This window comes from Fukomys damarensis, unplaced genomic scaffold, assembly GCF_012274545.1.
Source record: "Fukomys damarensis isolate Sample0158 unplaced genomic scaffold, DMR_v1.0_HiC HiC_scaffold_14, whole genome shotgun sequence".
Lineage (NCBI taxonomy): Eukaryota > Metazoa > Chordata > Mammalia > Rodentia > Bathyergidae > Fukomys > Fukomys damarensis.
The window spans coordinates 64,551,978-64,576,244 of NW_022900926.1; the positions used below are offsets into that span (position 1 = coordinate 64,551,978).

The 24,267-nt window shown below is 44.3% G+C and overlaps 1 protein-coding gene across 1 annotated transcript in view; it reads left to right on the forward strand.

Moving 5' to 3' along the window:
- Smoc2 (SPARC related modular calcium binding 2) overlaps window positions 1-24,267 on the forward strand; it is an 87,723-nt gene that overhangs the window by 30,266 nt on the left and 33,190 nt on the right. Inside the window, exon 8 of the mRNA XM_010628951.2 lies at window positions 22,471-22,657. Coding sequence (XP_010627253.1) covers window positions 22,471-22,657 — 187 coding nt within the window. The remainder of the gene's footprint in view (window positions 1-22,470; window positions 22,658-24,267) is intronic.

Here is a 24,267-nt window from a genome sequence, read left to right on the forward strand (position 1 = left end):
GCCGGGTGATCGCAGACAGGCAGGTAGGCAGGCAGCTGAAAAAAACCCCCTCTGGGGTCCTTGGGTCCTTCCTGGGTCTGTTGTCGCGCAGGCCGGGAGCTCCCGCGCAGGCCGGGAGCTCACGCGCACGCCGCCGGGTGATCGCAGACCGATCAGGGTGGTATTTAACTTGTTAAGCTGTAACAATGAAATGGGAAACGATATTAGGGTTTACGCCGTGGCCACTGCTGTTGTTGACATTTTAAGCACCAGAAGCATATTATGTGCATTTAATTTCTATTTTTAAAAATACTTTTATTTATAGTCATCTTTGGTTAGACATAGGCACAGGTATTTACGAAATCATAAATAGTTCATGATTCATTATTCTATAGTTTTTTTAAATAATCACTCAGTTTGTCAGGAGTCTTTCATGTACTCAGAAGAAGGCCAGAGTAGAAATGCATTGCTTATTTTCCCCTGATGTTTCTTTTTATGAGCCACAAGTAGTATTACTGCCATTGGTTTGAACTAAAATATCACTTTTGTTAAAAAAATGCATAGACTATGATGCCACACGTCATAACACACGCATAGTAAGTGTGTAACAGGAGGTGTGGTCAGATGTGCACTGGAGCAACTTTTCAGAAGGGCCCATTCATATAAAAGAAAAAAAATATAGTCTTCCTAGTCCATGAAAATTTGTACAGGGCTGGGGATTTGGTTTAGTGGTTCCGCTGCCTGCCTGGCAAGCACAAGGCACCAGTTCAATCCCTAGTCCCCCCAAAAAAAACCCAAACAAAAAAGCAAAACAACTTTGCACACAATAGCTATTCAATAAAATTTATTGACTACATTCATAAGAAGTGTTAAGATCATGTGCTTTATGGGCATTCTGATGGTACCTTTCTTATTTTCCTAAAATGAACTTAACAGAAGAAAGAAATATAATCAAACATAAATAACTGAAAAAGCAAGAGAAATAATTGTCATGACATTTTGATCACTAGATTTGTGTATATTGAAATTCAATAGAAATAGAAATATGCATGAAAAGCCGGGTGTAGTGGTGCACGCCTGTAATCCCAGCACTTGGGAGGCTGAGGCAGGAGGATTGATGTGAGTTCGAGACCAGCCTGGTCTACATAGTGAGTTCCAGGTCAGTCTCAACTACATAGTGAGACCCTGTCTCAAAAGCCAAAAAAAAGAAAAGAAAAGAAAAAAGAAAGAAACATGCATGGAATAGTCTCCTCTTAGTATAACAAAAACATCACTTTCACTATGTGAGTCAATGATACATTAAATAAATGAGAAAATGTGAAACTGGTCTTTAAGAGGGCGTTGTTCAATCTTTCTAATCAATGTAAAATTGAGTGTGAATTTCTTTATTATCTTGAATCATTGTATTAAGTTTGTTCTATTCATAGGAAATACGAAAAGCCTATCAAATAGGAGTTTTTGCAAGGTTCTTTAACTTATCTAGTTATTCACATCTCTAATTATTCAGCAAATGTAAATCTAATCAGTAGTCTTCACTGTGACTTATTAAATATTTCCCAAATCTCTGCCTGATTTCCTTTATAATCAGTCTAGAATACTAGAGAGGAGACTGCAATATTTTTGCTTGGTTGGCCAATCTATTAACTCCATAGAACAAATGTCATTCATAAGTTAAAAATACCACTGTGCTTTGCATTTGACAGCCATCCAAAATGAGAAGCATTTTCTACCTTGTGTAATACTCTTAAACCCACTCCAAATACTAATGTCAACTTTTATCAGTCAATTCGTGTTTCAGGTGAGTCTGTTAGGGGTCTATTTTTACACTGAAGAGCTTCAGAGGGAACAGGAGGTAGGCATGAGACCTCCAGTCACATGTGTAAAACATGGCTTGGTAGGCTAGTGTCTGTGTCCTGCCAGGCCGTGAGTGTCCACCTGGGGACGAAGGTGGCAAGGAGCGACAGTGGGCATTGGGAAGGAACACACCTCACTGCAGGATAGGAGCCATTGCCCATCCCAGAACCTTGCTCAGTGCACCTTCCTGGCTGCTGGGGGTGAGCCTCCGACCCACTCAGGAGTTTGCTTTCTTCACTCCCTGGGCCATAGGAGAGCTCTGTGTGGAAGAAGTTCCCTTCTGCTTCTCACCTGAGCTCTGTCTCTGGTGGGACCTGGGTGGGCTCTGGAAGGGAAAGGGAGTTTCTGGGACAGTGATGTCCGTGGCAGCCATACCTGCAGATAGGAACAGAAAGGACTGCACCTGGACAGGTGAGTGCCACCAGGCCACACCTCATCTCCACTCCCCGCTCTGACATTCTGGGGTGATGCGTGTTCTTTGCAGCCTCCACAGGATGGGGCTGTAACTGCCATCCAATGAGAATGAGAGCCCAGTGTGGTGCTGGGACACTTCCCCCTAGGTTCCCAGTTTTGGTGGCTTCTCAGGGAGAGAAGAGTACACTTGGGTGATAGGTGTCTTGTCTCTTTGTTTGTTTGACATCCAAAGTTGGTGGTGGTGTGTGTCTGTTTTCTCTCTCCTTCAGTGACTCTTCCAAACGCTCTGTCTTTCCTTGCAGTCTGAGGGCGGCATGAGCTTTTGCAGACCTCCTGAGGGAGCCCTGTCCTTGCCCTCTTGCTGCAGACCTGGCCACAGTTTTGCCTCTGTGACCTCTGGGAACCGTCCCGGACCCAGGCCTGCCTCCATGCCCCGCTGGCCACCTCTGGCTTCTTTGGCCTTTCTATTTGCTGTCTCATGGGCAGGAGAAAACATAGAGGCCTCACTTGTGTCAGCGGTGGAAATCTTCCCCCACCTCTTGGAACAAAAAGCTGCTTCCCTCCCTAAGCCATTAAAAACAGCTCTGCTTTTTGTCCAGGAAGACAGCCCTGATTCTCAGGATGCCCTGAAGCTTTATAGGGCCCCCCTCAGTGGAGAGATTTTTCTGTCTTATCCAGGGTTGGTAATTTTTGTTTTATTACACATATTAAAATTAGTGCCAAAAGATAATTATCTTTTAATTCTGTTTTAAATCATGTGAAATTGCATTCCCTAGGGAAAAATAATACAAAATATATTTCCTTTTTTCATTTCTAAGCTTTTCCTTTTTATTCTGTTTTCCAGATATAATGTTGTAAAAACTTCAAAATACCAATTAGATTCTGAAATGTTATGATTTTGGCCATTCGAAGAGATTAACGTATTAAACCAAATAGCTTCTCTTTAAGTGTAGACTGTAAAAATGTATTATTTGAAAACATTAATTATTCCACTTCAACTTGCTAATTGTACATGGGAGTTCATTTAATAATATTTCATTATCAGATCAATATTCAGTCAAAATATGGTTACATAATCCATATACAGAATGTACAGGAAATAGTAGTGAAACTGGAAAATTCTGTATGTAATATAAAGCATATATATAGAGAGATGAAAACACAGTAGCATGTAGTCATGCAAACAAGGGGACTTGACCACATTCTGAATACCAGTGAGGTTCATTTACCGTGTCTCACTGAGTTAGCGAGATCTGCTGCAAAGCTTCCTTTGCAGAGCCATAGCTACAATATAAAAAAGAAATGGTGACTGTTATACACCAGGCAATTACTCTGGGTTTTAGGCATAATGTAAACTAATTGTTAAAATAGCTCTGTGAACTTGGAGGTATTAATCTCATGGGCAAATTTAGCAGTCAAGATCCTAACCATGGGAGCCAGGGCTGGGCTCGGGGTAGAGAGCTCGTGAATGTCTCTGTCATGGGTGCACATCCCTGGGCACTCATGTTCCCCTTACTAGTAGTGTTTCACTATGAGTCTGTGTCTATGACTTTCTTCAGTTATGTTAAAGACCAAACAAGAGTATTTGACCACCAGCTATGGGGTCTTTTTGGAGATGACTCACACAGCTAAGCTCAAATAGGAATTCCCACCTCACCTGCATGGATAGCAGGAGCATTCAGCCAAGGCTGTCTTCTCTGAACAGGTTTCCCATTATAAGTAGCTACTTTTCCCCTTACTGTGAAGAATGCACAACTGATGTTAGCTGAATAACAAAGAACTTTACCAGCTCAAAAGTAGTTTTCCAGGCCCATTTTCTCTTTAAAGAGGATGAAGTAAATCATCTCTCTTTACCACTAGTCCTTGTAAAGTGCTGACTGGTGAGAGGCATTAGTACAGTTACAATAGAGAGCCGGGTGTGGTGGCGCAAGCCTATAATCCCAGCACTCAGGAGGCTGAGGCAGGAGTATAGCTGTGAGTTTGAGACATCCTGGGCTACATAGTGAGTTCCAGATCACTCTCAACTACATAGTGAGACCCTGTCTCAAAACAAAAACAAAAATAAAAACAATCGAGAAAATGTACTGTGAGTTAAAAAAATTAGTACATTTGCTATAGAATTTGTTTCATTCTCCAGGATTGACATTTTAAAATAATTATTTGTACCTTAAAGTGCCTTTGTGTTTTTAACCTTTTTCTTTCCCTTTGTTCATCCTTATAATGATTATCTTTCCCTTTTGCTATCCCTGTATCCTGCATAAATATCAGCATGAAAATATTTCTCCATGTTTTTCCTGAAAATAATATTACTACTAAAGCTAGAATTTATCAGGCTGTTGTGATTTAGATAGAGACATGAACCAGCAGTCTTCTCTTCAGGTAGGAGGAAATGTTATTTTTTTTTTCTTTTTACACTTAAAGAATTGCAAAGTTTTACCTGAACAGTAGGCAAAGGACCAGGTGATTTGCTTAATACTTCAGTTTGCTTTGCATGTTTATCCTTGGGGTGTTTGTGGGTTCCTGCCCAGGGTGCTCGGTGGGTAGCTCAGTCTGTTGCAACACACATGCTACACCTGGAGAGTCTGCAGATTGTAAGTGTCCTCCATTGCTTGTGTGCTGTTCTGCCTGGCAGCATTGGTCTGGGCTCTTCCCCTGGAGTCACACAGGCATCCTGGGCTGAATTACTTAAGGTATTTCTTAATTACTTAAGACACTTCTCTGATTCATGTCTCCCCTTCCTGTCCAAAAGTCACTGGCTTTTATTTATTTCTTCTATGTGATTTTTTATAATTTGAGGATCCATGTTGAAGATTTAGTCAATGCTTAATGAAACACTGGATGCATATGAGTGCACTGTGGGACCATGTCGTGTCTTTTTTGCCACGTTTAGATGTGAAAGGGTGAAAATTCAGAGTTTGGACAAATAGAAAGTGAGGGACATCCAGAATGGACAGGGGATCGGATCCTGATTCTGTCAGAGCTGGGCTGTGCGAGGTGAGTGAGTCACCACACCTGACAACAGACTGCCTTAACGTTTAACACCTCTTGAGGTGTGTATTGCCATCTTATCTATTCCTTACAGTTTATATTATAGAGAAACTTCAGCTTTATGAGAAAATTGTAGTGAAGGCAGGGTTCCTCTGGGCCTCCCCCAGGTCAAGAAGAGCTAACTGTGCCCCGTGGGTGTGACACATGGTGTATTGTTCAGTCTGCCATCAGGGTGCAAACTTCATGATTAAGTAGTTCCCTGGTGACCGCAGGGCTCACTCAGTGTTGGACATTCTGTGATCTCAGCAGATGCATAACATCATGTATCTCCATCATGCTACCCCACGGAGTACCCTCGCTGCCCTAGAAACTCCCTCAGCTGCACCTGTCATCCTTTCACCAGTTCTTGGAAACTACAACCCACTCCCCGACTTCACAGCCTGGCCTTTTCCAGGTCCTGTATTTGGAATCCTGGGCTATGCAGTTTCTTTCGCTTCATGACACATGCCTGTGGCTCCCTTTGCATCCTCACAGCATGATAGCTGATTTGTTTGTATTGCTGAGTACTACTTTATTGTCTGGATGTGGTTTATCTGCTCACCTTTTGAAGACACCTTTGTTGCTTCCAAGTCGGGGCAGTTATGAAAAAAATCTTCTCTAAATAATTTTGTAGACATCGGTTTCAAATCCTTTGTCTAAATACCTAGGCACAGCATTGCTAGATGATATGGTGAGATTCAGTTACCTTCACAGGAAGTTTTCAAACCGTCCCCTCAAGGGTCTCTCTGGCTTCGTGCTCCCAGCAGCAAAGGCGTGAATTTCTGGTGCACTCATCCTGCCAGCACTTTGTGGGTTTCCCTGATGACAGCTGATGCCAAGCCCCCTCTCTCGTGCTAGTTGTTGGCTGTCTCTCTCTCTTGGTGAGGCATTTTTTCAGCTCTTCTTCTCACTTTTAAATTGACTTGTTTATTTTCTTATGGTAGAGTTTTAAGTATCCTCCGTCTATTTTGCAAATAAGTCTTTTATCAGATATGTGCTTTGTAACTGTTTTCTTCCTGTGTATGATTTACCTTTTCATTCCATTAGCTGTGTCTCTTTGAGAGCATTGATTTTTCACTTATAACAAAGTCTCAGTTATCAGTTATGTCTTTCAAGGGTCTTGCCTTCTGCATTGTGTCTAAAAGTCACCACCACACTCAAAATCATCTTGATTTTTCTCCTGTTTTGTCTCCTCAGAGTGTAATGGTTTTAGGTCTTTTGTCCATTTGGAGTTAATCTCCGTGAAGGGTGTTAAGAGCTGTGTGTACATTACTTTACCTTACTGTTTTATTTGGATGCCCTGTTCTCTAGCACTATTCATTTGAAGACTCTCCTTTCTCCCTTAGTGGCCTGTGTCCTTTATGAAACACCAGAAGACTGTATTTGCGATGGCCTCTTTTTGCCCTTGGAATGGCTTTAAAACTTAAAGAGAGTCAAAACTTGTCTGTGGGGGTGAGTGGCTGAGATCGAAGGTGACTAGAATAGAGGGTGCGAAGAAGGAAACTCGAGGTTAGCTGCTGCACAGGAAGATATCCTTGGCAGAATATCCAAGGAGCCTGGACAGGGAGTCTTATCTGGTGGCAGGTCTGTTCCTACCCATTCGCAGCCCTTGGCTGGCAGGGCTGGTTTCCCACAGTCTGTGGGTGCTGCTTCTGCTCTAACAAATGCACCCTCTGAAGGGAGGAGAGAGCAGAGGTGCTGGGGAGGCTCTGTGGGATGAGGGTCAGAGCACCTGCAGTGGGCGACGTGGGGAGTTTCCAAACCTGGGGAGAAGCTGATAATCAGGATGGGGTCTGAAAAGAAAATGTGAGAGAATTTGATGACAGCTTGATTGCAGTCACTAAGGAGCATATCTTAAGTATTTTGTCACCAGTGGAAAAGCTTGCACTGTAATTGTTGACAGGAACATCTCTAATTTTTGCTCACATTTCTTGCTGTTTTATTTATTGTTTAGAGGCAATGCATTAAAAAAAAATCTTGTCTTTTCTCCCTCTGTACCTTCATCTTTTTCAAGAGCCTGTAGCCTGTGATGTTTTCTGTAACTCACTGAGTGCTGTTGAGCTCTGTACTTTCTCCCAGGAAGAGGAAAAGTCCACAGCTTGTGTGCACCTTTAGCAATGCTAGTGGCCAAAACGAAACGTCATAACAACTCATGTTTTGTTGTGTGCCCCAGCATAGACCACTCTAACCTGAGTGTTGGCTCTGGCTAGAGATACATATACCTATATTTAGAATACTAGCAAGTTTTTCCTTACTACAAAGGTTGTGGGTGTTTATTATAGGAAATATTAGCAAACAAGGAAAATAAAATATCCCATGGGTGTATGATCCAGAAATAATTTGGGCTGCATGTGCTGGCAAGGGCACTGTCACCTCTTGTCTGTACCGCTATCTATGCTTTACTTTTGCACACCACAATATGATGTAAGCATTTTCCATGCCGTCAAATTTTTGGACAGACCATTTGTTAAAGTGTGGTTTGTACACAACTACGTCAGCTTATGGAAACATGCAGTGTCCTGGGCCCCTCGTCTGAATCTTCATCTCGGGGTTGAGGCACAGGGATTTTTAAATACATTCTCCAGATGGATTCTTACACACAGAAATATTTGCGAGACATTTTTCTACAGCATTATTATTATGGCCTCACTTTAAATGGTTTATAATACATAGTTAACTAAAACAGTTTCTTAAGAGTAGGTTTACACTGTGTTTAATCTCTTGGGACTGTGACCAAGTCTATAAGGAATATATTTATTGGTATAATTTTCTGCACACCTGTGATTAGGTCCAGAAGGCAGGACATAATGAAAGCCCTGGCTGAAGAAGACTCATGCTCAAGGTTTAGTCTGTCCTTCTTTGGTTCAGTGATCATATGCTCCCCCTTTCCTGCCATTAGTCCAGTGAAATCAGAAGTCCCTGAACTTATTTAAAATGACTACCCTGGGTCACACATCTGAATTGATTTGTCTCTTGCCAGAGAGGCAGGGTGCTCTCTGGCCTTGCTGGGTCACATGCTATACCCAGAGTTGAGGCTGGGGCCTCGGCTTTGGCACTGCAAGGACTGACCAGAAGATGAGCAGAGGCTGGGGAAAAATAGCCAATGCCACTGAAGTCTATTCTGCACCCTCTGTGGCTTGGATCTGGCTTTGCATTGGGAGGTGGGTAGCAGGAGAAGTGCTGCAGGTGATGGGTGAGGGTTAGGGTGCTTCCTCCAAGGCAGACCCAGGGGCCCTCAGGCTGGGTCCTTTATAGACCAGCAAAGGTTGCAGACTGCAGGCGCAGATTCACTTCTGACACACAGGTGATGCTGCTGAGAGGGGCTGACAGAAGCTCACTGCACTGTCCGCTGGTGCTCTGGTATGAGAGGCCTAGCAAAATGTAGGACGATCTTCAACTGCCAGGTATCCTGGTTTTTTTGTGACCTGCACATCCTAGGAGGTTCCACCCAGTCAGGCATAGAGTTCCTGTTCCCTCATCCACACCTCTACACACACACACACACACACACACACACACACACACACACACACGGAAGTTGCTGTGGAGAGCACAGACATACTTTGCATAAACCTACACAGAGCATGGCCTTATTAGGGGCTTCAGGCTGGTGTTTCCTGTGCTGCTGTTGATCTGTGAAAGTTAAATATTTAGAATCTGTCCTACTCAAGCAGTCCTGCCACATGCCCACTAGGTTTTCTCTCTAGTTGGAAAGAGCTTCCAGCTGTATAGGGCACTCAGGGCCTGCGGGACACACAAACTCTGCACTCTGCCCATCTTCAGGAGAATGTGCTGGCCCTCACATCTCATGGTGCAGGGTCTTTCCCCCTTGCCTCAGTTATGGATAATGAATCTGGCTTTGATTGTTATATTTTTTCTGGGTTTTGAGATGAGGCTGAAAGTCAATGGAAAATGCCAGAATGTTGCAACATGCCCAGTGTATGTGCAAAATACTGGAAAAATGTCCCAGCCTTGCGAAGACTTTCAGGATTGTTCCTAAGTGAAGGAGCCCCTTCTTGGATGGGCCCCCTTGTGCTCATCTGTCCCAGCAGGAAGGAAGCTCTTGCACCCACTTCCCACCCTCCCATGGCCACTCAGCTTCATGCCGAGGCTGTGAACTGCATGCTTAGTATCAATGTCAGCATGGATCCCAGTGCTGGCTGGGACCATGGAAGCTGGGACATGGCAAACATGGTCACTGAAGCCAAGACTGTTTGACTCCTGGCCATATTTGATCCACCCAGCCCATCTCCTTGCTGGGCTCCTAGAAAACTGGGAGCGGCAGTGCCCTGGGGCTGAGGGTTGGATAGTTACCTGCTTCTACCATCACTTGCTACAGAACCTTTGCTACACATCTCTGCAGGAGCCCCCTATTCCTGCCTTCTAGGATGATAGGATGACTGGGCAGAAATGGTCATTGCTGACAGCGGTCTTGTCAGCAAGACCTGGTGGCTCCAAAGGGCCATGCTAAGAGTACATGGTAAAGCTGTATAACCTTTCTGAGCCCTATATCCTACCTGTTATGTAGGGTAGTGAGAGTAATTTAAGAACAAGGTAGTTTTGAGAAAAAGCTTAGTGCCTGGCTCCACTACACTTTCAGGAGTCGCAGAAACTGTGCTGAGGGAGGTGGTGAATAGGAAGTGTTTAGATATGCACAGGGCCTTAGAAATGTTTGTTTCTTTAAGTTCATAGCATCAGAAGACTGCTGCCCCTGACCTCCCAGCCTCTCTCTCTACAACCCCATTTGCATCTGTCTATTGCTGACCATGCCTCCTCTATGAACGGGGCTCTCTGTGACCTGCAGCTGTCTATCCACAGCTGCTTGAGACAGCCCCAGTGCTGGATCGAGTTCTCACAGTGAGCTGCAATCAGAAGCTGTAGTGTGCACTCTCAACACGAGGAAACACACTTCCCAAGGCAGCCTCAGAGCACAGCACGAAGGAGACTTCCAGGCAGACAAGGTTGTTCCTCCACCGACCTCACCGGGATGAGGTCCTGGGCTGGGCAGTGGTTGTGGGAGCCCCAGAGTCTCCCATGGTGTGAGCATGCAGCTTTTGCTTTTCCTTCTCCTCATCTCAGTTTGTTGTAAGGACTCAGTGTCATCTGTTCCTCCATGTGCTCAGGGCAGAGCTTTAGAGAAAGGAGACTCCTGGCCCTGCACCTGATAGCTCATCAATATCAATTCTAATGGTCATCACTGGAGCGGGCAAAACCTCTGGTCTTAATGTATGATTTTTTTTCTGCAAGGTGGGAAATATTCTGATTCTTTTTGTGAGGCATCCACATATAAAGTCTGCCTATTTTACTTAATTTCTTTGAAATACAATGTTTCTTAATTCTACACAAATTTAAAGAAAAACAAAGCAGCATTTCTAGAGCAGACTCCTAGGATGATTTTATTTTCCTCACTAATCGCCAAAAGTCCTTTGTAAAAGCAAAAGGATGATATGATCATATCCACAGGAGAGGAGGAACAGCTCCACAGGAGGCCTCAGCCAGGGGCATGGGTGATGGCTTAGGTGGTATAGTCTGGTAAGAGCCATCGCCCTCATGGTGGGTGAGACTGGGCAGCCTGCGAGAACACACAGGAGGGCATATCACAGGGGCCTTTCAGAATTAGGTGAGATGAAGCAAGAGGGGATGGGATGAGGTCCACCTTGGAACACTCATACCAAGAGGATGTTGATGGGTCATCCACTCTCAGAGGGTTGTTGGAAAATAGGATCTCAGCAGAGGGCTGTAGATGCTGGGACCCAGGACTCTAGTAACCTCCCACAAACACTTGTCTCCGTTCTGGATTAGTAGGATGATTTCCACTCCTCCACCCAGGGCCCAAGACCCACGTTTCAGGAGGGAGATGACTAGATCCGCAGTGATTTAATTCTGATTCTGCTGCTGTGAGACATAAACATGAGAAGAAATAAATCAGAATGGACATCTATGGTTTTTATTTTCTTTCTAAAGAAACTGAATCCAGGCATGTTATGCAACCCTGTATATTTTGGAAATGTATGCTCTAATGTGAGCATCTCACATTTCCTAGTTTTCTGTCTTGCAAGTGCTCCCAGCTTGCAGGAGCTGAGGAGCTGGTGTAATCTGGGAGTCTAGGGGCCACCTCTGTCTCTACCTGAGAGAGTCTGTACTCACACGGTATTTCCTGCCTTGAGCAGGAAGCCAGCCTTGTCTGAGTTTCAGTTTCCTCACTGATGAAATACATGACTTTAAATGTGCACCTCGGTCCATTATTCTACTAGCTACAGGACTGTGCAGAATGCTTATTTCCTTGCCTACTATGCATTCTAATTAAGTGGCAATGACCTCGGATTTAAAAGATAATGTTAACATCTTTGTTTGTAATTAAGTTCTACAACTAAGTTATAAAGAAATGCTACATACAGGCAAAGCCTTGCCACTGTGAACGCCACTTTGACCTTTCATTGAAAGTGGACATGGGAACAATTTTATTCAGTCAGTAAGTTTCAAGGTCTCCCTCCCCTGCCCCCATCTGCCATTTCCAGCAAGTCAAAATGTAAAGATGAACTTCTTTTTATTTTAGTTTTTGCTTGCTTTGATCATTTCATTTAACTGTGTATAATTAAAATGAAAATCACAAAAGATTCCATGACTGATGAAGACAACATGTATAAAAATTAAGTACTGCAATCAATTTTAAGAAAAAATGAGAAACCCTTATGGAGAAATCTGTGACAAATGAAAATGTATGCATTTTCAGCATTATCTGGGAGGCTGTTAGAAATGCAGATTATTGATGTCACCCAGAGCTGCTGATCAGAAGGCTGGACATGAAGGGCTTCAGCTGCTGTTTGAAAAGCCCCCCTCAAAGGTCTGGTACCCAGGAGTCTCCTGCTGGGATCCTTCTTGGATGCACTGGGTCTGAGCCTGAATAGATGTGAACTGGTGAATGTCCACAGTTGGTCATCAGTCTGAAGTTCTGACAGCTGTTTCCGGTAAGGGGAGGTCAACCATCTGTGAATGCAGTGGCTTCTCTTCACACACAGGTTGCAGGGCAATGCAAGAAGTTCTGCCCAGGATCCCTAAATGTAGCCTATGATCTTCCCCATCCTTCCCTACCCCAGTTGTCTGAGGGTCATCTGACCAGCGCTGGTGCACCTCACACTACACATGGAACCAGGAATGCAGGGTGGTAGAGAGCTGTGGCCTGAATCTGCTGCAGGGCAGCACTCCCCACAGACCTGGGATCCACATTCAGACCCTTGAGGAAGATGGGAAGAGGGCCCAGAGACAAGGAGGAAGGAGTCCCTGCAGCTTCTGGCCAACAGCTGCCCCAATCCACTGGAACTGTTGGGTTTGGTCTTTGACACACAGTATCCTCTGGTCTTCATTCCCCTCACAGTAGGCCCCTCTCATAAGGTGCATGAGCCCATCCTGCCTCTGTATCTCCATCCCTCTCATCCCTGGACATCATACTCTTCCTAGTGAGGGCAGAACTAGTTGTGAGTGCCCAGAGCTGTGGTGTTTACTCTTTAAACCAACAATTATTATTGTTTAATTTTTTTCTTATTTTAAAACTAATGCTAATGGTAGAAAATGTGGAAATACATGTAGAAAAGAAACCATGCATCTTGACCTTGGGACACTGAACCAGTGACAGCTCTGGGAGGCTTTGCCTTGAGCTCCCTCTGTAGCCAGTTGGGGCTTCCCACAGCTGTTCTGACTCAGTCACCTGGTGGACACAGCAGGGACACCATCGGGCTCCACAGGAGTACCTCATTAGAGAGGATGGGGTGGAACATGGTGCTTCCAGAGTGGGGTGCTCCTGAACAAACTGTGTTGTTTTGTCCCTGGAATATTCAGAAATGCAAACTTCTTTCTAAACTTCAGAATACTTCGCAGGCTTCCCTTAGATGTAGGAGTTAAAGTTTTATTTTTTAAAAATGAACTTTAATGGTACACTTTAGGTATGCATTATGACCACATCCCTCATTTAGAAATTTGTACCTGTACATGATACATGTTGGTTCTTGCTTTTTCCCCATTCCCCTTCCCTCTCTTCTACCCACCGCCCTTCCCTATTTACAAAAGCTTTGTTTTCACTTTTTCCTTCTTTTCTCATACTTTTTCTTTCCCTTCTTTCCTTCCATCCAATCCCCCAACTTTCCTTTGAACTTCTTCTTTCTATTTCACATTATCTATTATACATTTTGGCCCTCATTTACAGTTTCAGTTTTTCACACCACAGAAACTATTTGGTGTTTATACATGTGTGTCCTAGTAATTTCACTTGAGTATGGCTTCATGGTGCATCCATTTAGCTATAAATGTCTCTAATTTATCATTCTTTGTGGCTGAGCAGTATGCCATTTTATTAAAAAAATCTATATCTTCTTTATCCACTCACCAATTGATGGGAATTTGGGTTATTTCCAAGATTTAGCTATTACAAACTATGCTGCTATAAACATGGGTGAGCATATATTGCTGTGGTATGATGCTTTTAATTTTTTTGGGAAGACATCTATTAGGGTATAGCTGTGTCAAATGAGACTTGTAATCCTAGTTTTTTGAGGAAATACTAGAAATAGATCTAACAAAGGATGTAAAAGGCCTTTATTTGAAAATGACAGGATGCTGCAAAAAGAGATCAAAGAGGATATAAGAAAATGGAAACATCCCTTGCTCCTGGGTAGGAAGAAGCAATAAAGTAAAAATGGCCACACTTCCAAAACTACTATATAGATTCAGTGCAATCCTAATTGAAATTCCAACAGCATACTTCACAGAACTAGGGAAGACAATCCAAAAATTCATTTGGAACTAGAAGAGACTTAGAATGGCAAAAGCAATTCTAGGCAACAAAGACAAGGCAGAGGGCATCACAATTCACAACTCAAAACTGTACTACAAAGTTCCTGTGATAAAAACAGCATGGTACTGGTGAATACACAGACCTGAGGATCAGTGGAACAGATTAGAAGGTGCAGAAACAACTCCAGACACACTCAGCCACCTCATCTTTGACAAAGGAGCCAAACACCATCACTGGAGGAAAGATAGCCTCTTTAATAAATGGTGCTGGAAAAATTGGGTTTCAACTTGGCAAAGATTAAAATCAGACCTGTATCTCTCACCATACACTAAACTAAAATAAAAATGGATCAAAGATCTAAACATTAAAAGAGAAACACTAAACCTGCTAGAAGATAGGTTAGGTAGAACTCTTGAAGACACTGGTGTAGGAAAAGTCTTTATGAACAAAACCTCAGTCACACATAAACTAGCACAAAGAGCCAAAACTGGAATCTCATCTTATTAAAAAGCTTCTGCACAGCAAGAGAAACTACCAACAGCATGAAGAGACAACACACAATGTGGGAAAAATTTTTCACCAGCTGTTGCTCAAAGGTCTACTACCTAGAATATATAAAGAATTAAAAAAACAAAACAAAACAAAACAACAGATCCTCCAAATATAAAGACCCAATCCAAAAATGATCATCTGAAATGAAGAGACATTTCTTAGACAAAGAAGTAGAAACAGCAAATAAACACATGTAGGAGTTAGACTTTTAGCATCCCCTAGCTGGGACATCACAGGTATCCCGTATTAAAAATAGTTTACATTTTATAAACCACAGTAGCATTTATATCCATTTTAAACTAATAGAAAAATATGCAGGACTTGTTAAACATTTAGTATAATGACAAAGCTAACTGAGTGTAAATGCCCGGGCATCTCCACAGCCAGTCCTTGGCCCTCTGACCTGCAGAACCAGCACTGTTAGTTTGATCCCTGTGCCAAGTTATTTGTATATTTTGATCTTGGTTACTAATGTTCCTGCTGTTGTACTGCCTATGCCTTGTAGCCTCAAAGTAGATGTGGTCACCCTTATCCCTTGTGGAGATTATGGTCACAGTCTTAAATGGGTCATGCATCTAACAGCACTACCAGGGCCTTTAAAACACAGCTATTGTGATGGTTTAAGCTTAAATGTCAACCTGACCAGACTGGTGAAGAGGTGGCTAGTTCAGATACTCTTCAGCTGATTAATCCACTGGCTTTTACAGCTGAATATTATATTGGGAGGCAGGGCCCTGCTCGAGGTGGTCACTGGGGGCACTATTTTCAAGGGTGCATCCCCTGTTGTCACTCCTCCCCTGTGCTCTGCTTCCTGGCTGCCACAAAGGGAGCATCTTTGTTTCAACACTCCCTTCCACGGTGCTGTTCCTGCCTTGGAGCCAAATGACCATGGATTGAAACCTCTGAAACCATGAGCCCAGTAAACGTTGCCTCCTTTAACTTGCACACTTTGGGTATTTCGTCACAGCAGTGGAAAAGTGAATACATATTTGATCATAACACCACTCCCAGACACACAAGCAGGGTGTAGGAGCCCATTGGTCTGGCCGAGGCCTGGCCTAGCCCTATGGGTCAGGACCTTGCCTTGGACCTCCCTGCAGCCCTATGTCTTCACATTTGGCCCAGTGCCTCGTCCCTGGTGCTGGCCAGTTGATGCTGCCCCTGGGCCACATACCTTAGTGGTTTACACATGTTAGAGGCAAGGGCCATGTGCCAGAGAGGGCCAGAGCCATATTGGGCAGCATCATTAGGCAGATTTCTTGAGAGGAATTAAGGTAAATATAATGGATATTGTACTTAATGTCCATTTATTTATTAGCTAAACACTTTTTGGATAATGTATGGCTTCACTATAATAATATCTGAAGAATTGTTAAGGAGTTGACTTTTATTGAATAACAACTTCAGGATTCCTTTATAAACAAGGTGTGTGGAAGAGTGTGAAGGTCCATGTGTGTGTGGCATGCGGGAAAGGGGACTGAGCCCCTACAACGAGGGCAGCATCTGGTGGCCTCTGCCAGGCAGCCTTCTCTGCAGGCAGACAGTAGCAGCCCTGCGGTCATGGACTCAGGCCAGAAAAAGCCATGCAGACACTGAGATCCTGAACAGGACAAGGCCAGTCCAGCAGGAGGTACTGGAGCCAAAAAGAGTGGTATGGATCATAAGGTCCTATGTCCCGACCTTAGTCTGGAAATAGGGTGGACAGACAACAACTTCAAGTGGTTTTTGCTTTTTAAACCTTCTCAAGATTCTGCTCCTGTGGGAAAGTGAAGATATCTGTCTGGACAGTATGAAAAGCTCTTGAGGAGACAAACGAATGAGCAAATATGAATCCATGGCAGACATGAAGATGGTCTTTTACACAGCTGCAGTGATAAAAACAGTGTGGTACTGGAACAAAAACAAATGTATGGTTCAATGGACAAAATTGAGGGTGCAGAAACAGCCCCAGGCTTCTTCAACCATCCAATCTTTGACACAGCGGCCAAGAACAAATTCTGGAGAAAAGATAACCACGAATGGTGTTGGGAAAACTGGTTAACCACTCGCAGAGGAATGAATTTAGATCTTTATCTCTAATTAGGCTCCTAAAAACAAAAGACCCAATCAAAAAAATGGACCACCAAAATGAATATACTTCTTCAAAGAAGTAAATGGCCAATAGGTGCGTTAAAAAAAGTGTTCAAACATCTTTGGGCATTAGAGAAGTGAAAATCAAAACGAAACTTGAGGTTCCATCTTATTCCAGAAAGAAGGACTCTTATCAAGAACCCAGAAAACAACAAATACTGGCAAGACTGCTGGGGTGGAGGGGAGTTCCACAGTCTTGCTAGGAATGTAAACTATTACAGCCACTATGGAAATTCCTAAAAAAATTACAGGAATTACTTCTGACCTGGCCATCCCTTTCCTGCGTATGTTCATGGAAGAGTTGAAGACATCATATTTAGTTCTATGTGCACACCCATGTTTGCAGTAGTATAACTTGTAGTGACTGAGCCTTGGAAGTGGCCTATATGCCCATCAACAGATGAGTGGAAAAGAAAACCTGGTGTGATTACACAGTGGATGGTTTATTTACACAGCATACACGACTTGGCCACAAAGGATACATTTGAGTAATTTGTAGAAAAATGGATGACCTCAAGTCCATAATGCTAAAAGTGAAATGAATCAGACACAGGTTGAATACTTCACAGTTTCTCTTCTACAGAAAACTCAAAGTAAAAATAATTTAAAGTGCAAAATAAGAGATAAACAGTTGATGGAAACAGATGGCCTTTGTGAAGCTAGGAAGGGAATCTGGGGATGAGAGGAGATAGGAGGGAAGGGAGGGGAAGGGGAAGTAAAAAGGATCAAGATGCATTAGGTATATATACCAATTCTTCAGGTGGATGTATTTATTATGCGGCACAAATGTATTCCAATAAAAATTCAAAATAATATAACAGGTGTGACTGGTGCTGCTGCCTGTGAAACTGCCTCAGGCATCAGCTGGGCAGAATCCAGGAGCTCACACTTAACAAGATGGTAGTTTAAGGATTTTTATCTTTTAAGTTCCTAAATGCCTGGTCTTTGTATGTCACCTACATTCCTTTTGGTTGTCAGGCAGTTGGGACAAACTGTCAGACATTCACAAAGTCACTGACACTTGATAGGTTGAAAAAAAGAAAATGAACATTTTTTTAAAGTTGGCATTCGACCAACTTGACCAAGGTAGCTTTGTCAAAATAAAACTTGTGTACGGTTTCACAACTTGAAATCTTTATGGTAAGAGAGAGTTGGAATTGTGTTACTAGCCTGATATTTACAGAGAACATGCATGGGAAATCTGTCACCAGCGTGCTGATTGCAGTTCAGGTTTGCTCCCAATGGCAAGGTGGACATCCACAGCTCTCAGGGTAGAAAGCCAGAGCAAAGATGCTCAGAACTGAGAAGCATAAGTTCTGGACAGAACAAGCAGTGTTGTCCTGCTTGTGCTAAAAGACTGAGCTTTTCCTTGTGGCTCTGGATGCCGTTAGGCATATCCAGGAAGCTATGCCAAGATCAGGAACATTTAGATGTTATGTGTAAAGCCAGTAGTTTGGGTGACAATGAATGGAATGACCTAAACTGAAAGCTGGAAATTTTTTTTAAAAATATTGATTTTTGCCAACAGGACACATGACATTTTTGTGACATATGTGTTATATATGAATGTATTGGTTGAAAAGTTAAGTAGATAACTGTATTACTAGTCAGGAAAATTGCAAAACCACAAGATAAATTACCATGATCCATTTAAATTCTTGTCCATTTGAAGTTGGAGGGCCAGGGGACTGGGACAAGTTACCTCCAGCATGGCTGTGAATTTACTCACAAGTTAGCAAAACATTTAGTGTGTCAGGGCCGGGGATTTAGCTCAGTAGTGCCGCTTCCTACTTCATAAGTGCAGGGTCCTACGTTTGATTCCTGGTACCCATCATTATCATCATCATCTAATTTGTCCTTGCTTCTTTGCTGGATGTGTGGCTTCTGAAAGAAACCTACATCTATATCTGTGGCATTGAATATGTGTAGTTTCCTTTTGGGTTATGATTTTTTGCTCTATGTGACTTTATTTTGTGTCACTAGGTCTCATGGATAAGTAAAATTTTGCTCAATGGAACTAACACTACCTTAATTATATTGCAGCCTGCACCTTCTTTGCATTCAACATGCTCAGTCCTCCTGTGTGGTATGTGGGTGAGGGTATGGGGTCTAAGAGGAGATTCTGATCTAGCAGCCTCTAGGTTCAGGGTCTGAATGAACAGCCCTCATCCTTGGGCTGCTGCTGTAGAAGTTGGCCTTTTCTCTCAGGCAAATGTAGGCTCCGAAAGCCACCTACAGGTCTTTTATTCATGTCCCCACTCTCAGTGACACCGACATCACTGAGCAGGTTCTATTTCAGTATTTTCATTTAAATGATTATTCACCCCTAAGTGTACACAGTCCTTTTTGCTAGAAAGAAATTCTGTATTTGATTTTAACACCAATGCGAAATAACATCTCAGCTTCTCTTTTCTGTAGTGGTGCATTTCACAGATAGGCAGTCTTTACCGAGGTGCATCAATGGTGCTTTGACATCTGACCTTCCTTGGAACATTCAAGTGCCTTCGTTTTGAAATTCCTTCCATTAGGGCCTGGGATTTAGCTCAGTGGCAGCACGTCTGCCTCCTAAACACAAAGTCCTGGGTTTGATCCTCAGGACCTCCCCCCCAAATTTCCTTCCATTCAGTTTTAAAAATTTTGAATTCTCTTTTCTTTATACATTAACTCCTCAAAAATTTAATATTGGAGATCAAAGCTTTATAAAGACATTCTGAATAGGCATTCTGAATAGACATTCTGAATTTCACATGGAAATATATTCATCTAATGTATTAAAATGAAACACCACAATGTAAAAATTTTAAGCATTCATTATTTTGTTCACTTGGAGAATTATTTCCAGGATTCCAAGCCTTGTTTTTCTCTCCAAGGAAGATCATACATTTGGAAGTTTAACCTTTCAGCCAGAATCAAATATAACTTAAAATATCAGAGTGATTTTAGAGCCCCCTCCAGGTCCTCTGGGAGGACGCCAGCATTGGCAGACATTTCTGCCTCAGCTCTGTGCTGTCTGCTGGGGCTCCCCTTGTCACACCTGCATCAGCTCCCTTGGGAGTGTCACCACAACCTCTGCATGAACCCTGTCCTGGTTCCTGTGGTCAGATCTTCACTGCATTTCTCCCAGTCCCTGGTTTCACTCTCCATTCCCGACTCCCTGTGCCTTAACACTTTGGAAGGTCGTACTGACATTTTTCCTGAAGGTCACTGCGCTCTGTGTACTCGGGTCCCTCCCGATGACAGAAACCTTAGCACTGTGGTGAGATTTGGCTTGGTCTGTGTGGAGTCACCCCACAGTCCCACTCATGGTGACATCATGGGTGAGTCCTGTCAGCGCTGTTTCTCAGAGAGAGCCCCATGTAGATCCTGCATAAGAGTCCCTGGGTGGGGCTGGGACCAAGGTGACCCTGCTCGAGTATTGTTACTGCCTGTTCCCAAGGCTTAAGGAAGGATCTTCCTTTGTGACTGCATTTGACTCATAAGCTCGAGTTCCCCAGTCAGAAAATGAAATAAAACCCAGTGGGTAACAATCTTCATCACGATCATACTTCCTCACGCATGAGCAGGATCCTTTCATTCTGTTGTGATACCTCTGATACTTCATAATGTGCTCTGCAGTTATAAGAGGCTGTTGATTTAACCAATCCTCCTGCTTACCAACAGCCTTCAAATAAGACAACATAAAATCCTCAAAAGGGACATTTAAAGAATTTTCCAGAACTGTGTCTAAAAACCATGTCCAGAGATACAGGATGTTCCAGGACAGAGCATGGAGAGTATTTTGCCAGGTGAGCACACCATAAATTCTGTGCATGACTGCACATCAGACCCAGGGCCTGGCAGGTGCTGTGCAAGCTTTGTGCTCCATGGGACACCAGTCTCCTGGGAGAGAGTCCGGCCTCAGCCCTCCCTGTTGCCCCATGTGGTCCTGCATGGACCTGCGCACAATTCCACCAGTCAACACCAGGCTCCCCACAGGCTGCAGCCCCTGTCCCCCCTGAATTCTTTACCTTGTGACCAGAAGTAACTCATGGGAAAAAACAGGAATGTGTCTGTGATGGTGTGACTATATACCGATTATATGCAAAGAAACCTAGGGCCTGGGGATGTACCCCAGTGTTGGAGTACTTGCCTAGTATGCCTACTATGCCTAGTACACTAAGTGAAATAAATAAGTCACACATGTGTAAATACCAAATAGTTTCCCTGGTGTGAATATTCTGCAACAATGCATAAGATTCTAATAAGATTACTGACATTTAGAAATTTGAAGAAAGGAGCTAAAGGTGTAGGGAAGGTGTGATGTGTAGGGGAAGAACAAAAAGGGAAAAGAAAAAAATGTGAGAGAATGAAAAGATGAAAATAAAGTGTTTGTAGATGGGGAGGGGAGGAGGGGGTGAAGGGAGGGCAGAGGTAAGGGGAAAAAATGAGAATCAAGACTTGTCATGTAGAGGTACAAGATCCCAACAATGAGTGTAACTGTACTGTATCCCTAAAATGTACCAATAAACTCAATAAAATTAAAAAAAAATCCTTGGTATTAGAGGAAGAAATCGAATAGCTGCAGCTGGTAATATAGCCAGCGGGCAGACAAATAAATCCCAGCTATCATCTGCATAATGTAGGTGAAATTACTGGGCAAGATAAAATCTAGGTGGTTTTTAAACTATGATTGATCATTGCAAGAGATTAATCACCTGTGCACTCTATGCCAGGTGCTCTTTTGAAACTGGGGAGGTAAGCAAGTCACAGGGAGGACCTGTGGAGCACAGCCAGTATGCCGCTGTGGTTGGTGCCTCACTGTCTTAACCCTCAGTGGCTGCAGCCAGGTTCTGCACCCTAGCACCATGCAGGCCAACTCTGCCTGGGTGGTGTGGATAGGGGCAGTTCCATCAGCTCCTCACCTGTCCACCTGCCTGACACCATGTTTATGCTAATGAACACCCTGTCGACTGCAGCCATGACTCCAAAGCAGGCTTAGTTCACACCTTTCTGGAGAGGGTTCTGTCTTGCCAGGGTGTGTCATTCTGCCAGCATAGAGAGGCTCCTCGTGACTTCTGTCTATGGGATCCTGCGGCGGCCACCGTGAGCCTGAGTCAGGGCATAGCCCAGGCACGTATGGCCCTGTATGCACATATCCATTTGCACACCCAGATCGAGCAACTCTACACACCAAGGAGAACCCGAGTTGCTGGTGTAGGGAGATATCAGCTTTTTTGCACATAATCCATACCGCCAGCATCTTTACTGACATGGTTTTATTTGGTGTGAGTGAATTGTGGAACTAACCCTTGTCACTGGCTGCTGGGAAGCAGAACTATAAGAAAATACCAGCTATAGTTACTGACTTCCGTTGCCGTGGCCTGCTTTACACACGCACCCCCCCGCACATCTTCTGGGCTGATGGCAGAGATGTGGAGAGCCTGTTCTGCAGTCGGAGAGAGGTCAGGGCCTCTGACCTAGGAAAGCTGGTGTTTTGCAGGCTCCAGCAGGGGTGGTGTGACAGCTGGAGAAGGGTGTGCTGGAGTGTGGGCAGGAGGGCAGCAGAGGCCCTGAGATGGGTGCGTGCTCATGCTCTCTCTCTCTCTCTCTCTCTCTCTCTCAAGGACTCTGAGCCCTGCAGTACTCAGCCCTCTGCCCCCAAGCGTGACCACAGGCCCTCCTGGCCCTGACCGCTGTTCCAGTCCCACCCCAGTGCCCACTTACCACCTTTCTTTCTTCCTTTCCAGCATCCTCCTGTGACCAGGAGCACCAGTCTGCCCTGGAGGAGGCCAAGCAGCCCAAGAATGACAACGTGGTGATCCCTGAGTGTGCCCATGGTGGCCTCTACAAGCCGGTGCAGTGCCACCCATCCACAGGGTACTGCTGGTGTGTGCTGGTAGACACAGGGCGCCCCATCCCTGGCACATCCACCAGGTATGCACAGCCTTGGGGAGGATGGGAGCAGGGGGCTGGAGTCACCCTGGAGAGTGTCAAGCCCACAGGACAAGGCCAGGGTGTGAGCCACGTCCTCCATCCTCTGTGCCTGTATGGCCTTTTAGAGCAAGTGGCTGCGGAATCCAAGGACAGGGAAAGTGTGGCTCTGGAGGTGATACGGGAGTCTCCTGTGGGCTATAGCAGAAGAGCTCACATCCACACTTGCAGGCCAGGTCAGTCTGATAGGTCTCCAGGATGTGGCGAGTGTGGGGTCTGCATCAGAGGCCCAGCCCGGCCTCCTGGATCTCCACACAACATTGAAGAAGATGCCAAGCTGGCTTTCGACAGAGCACAAATGCTGTAAGATACTACATTAAAGATAGCATGAATGTGCCAAGGGAAGAGCAGTAAACTTATTGAAGGATTTGAAATACAAAATCAACTGACTCACATTTTGTGCGAGTTTGAGCAAATCAAGTAACTTCCCCAGGGCACCTCACTCATGGAGCAGCAAGATCCCCAGTGCAGCTGTGTTTCAGCAGCTGTGTTACATGAATCTGCCTTTTGGTTTTTCTTACATTTATTTAAAAATAGTTTACAGATTTAGGAAAATATTATCTCTCCAAACCTTATCAAATTTGATTTACCATTTTCTCTCTATTGCCTGGACATGAATATTTTGATACTTCCTAAGTTATTTCTTCAGATTTTCTGATGGAACCACCAGGTGTGGAGAGAGGAAAGCAGGTCTGGGCTCCCCCAGGTGCCTGGAGCTGGGGTGACCGGAATGCGCACCTTGCCTGGTCTCACAGCTCCCCGCACCCTTTCCTGGGTGCCCTGCCAGGGAAGATGCACCGCACTCTTCAGAAAGTGGCAGGGAGGCTTTGGGAGCAAGAATGTCCACCTTTCCAGGCTTGGCCGAGCTTCTCCCATCCCCGTGCACAGGTACAGAGGGAGCACTGCCTTCCACACGGCATCGCTGGGAAGCCCCTCTGCCTCCTCAGGCCATGCTCACTACTGCATGTGAGGGGCTGTCATCTGCTTGTGACACAGGCCCCGTGCCTGTCGTTCCCTGGCTGCCTGCATCTGCAGCAGAGCTGAAGTGTCCCTGGCAAATGTGTTCTCAGGGCGGGCCGAGGACAGTCCTGATGCTGTCAACACCAGACTCCTCACCCCGCATCCAAAGTGCTGAGACCAGCGTTTATAGTGCTATCCCCAAAGAACCTGGAAACACTTCATAATGTGATGGACCTGAAACAGAGTGAGCCCTCTCTTCCCCCTCTACCTGATGCCACTTTGAACAGACTGCTATTTCCTGCCAAAAGGGAGAGACTCCGGCTCTCTTCTCCCCCGGTTTGCCTGTAGGAGAGAGCAAGCCACTCTATGTACTTCCTTCTCCCTCTCCATCTCCCTCTTGACACAAAGAGGTTTTATTAGGCAGAATTTAAAGCACTCACTCAAAGGAAATAGAGTGTGGGTGCTCAGCCTGGAGCTGGGAATATTTATATACTTTAGGGGATGGAAATTGATTTTATATTTCTAAAAATGAGTGATCTAAGATGCTTTGCCTAAAACATTCACTGAATCTTTTGAGTCTGTTTATCCCAAGG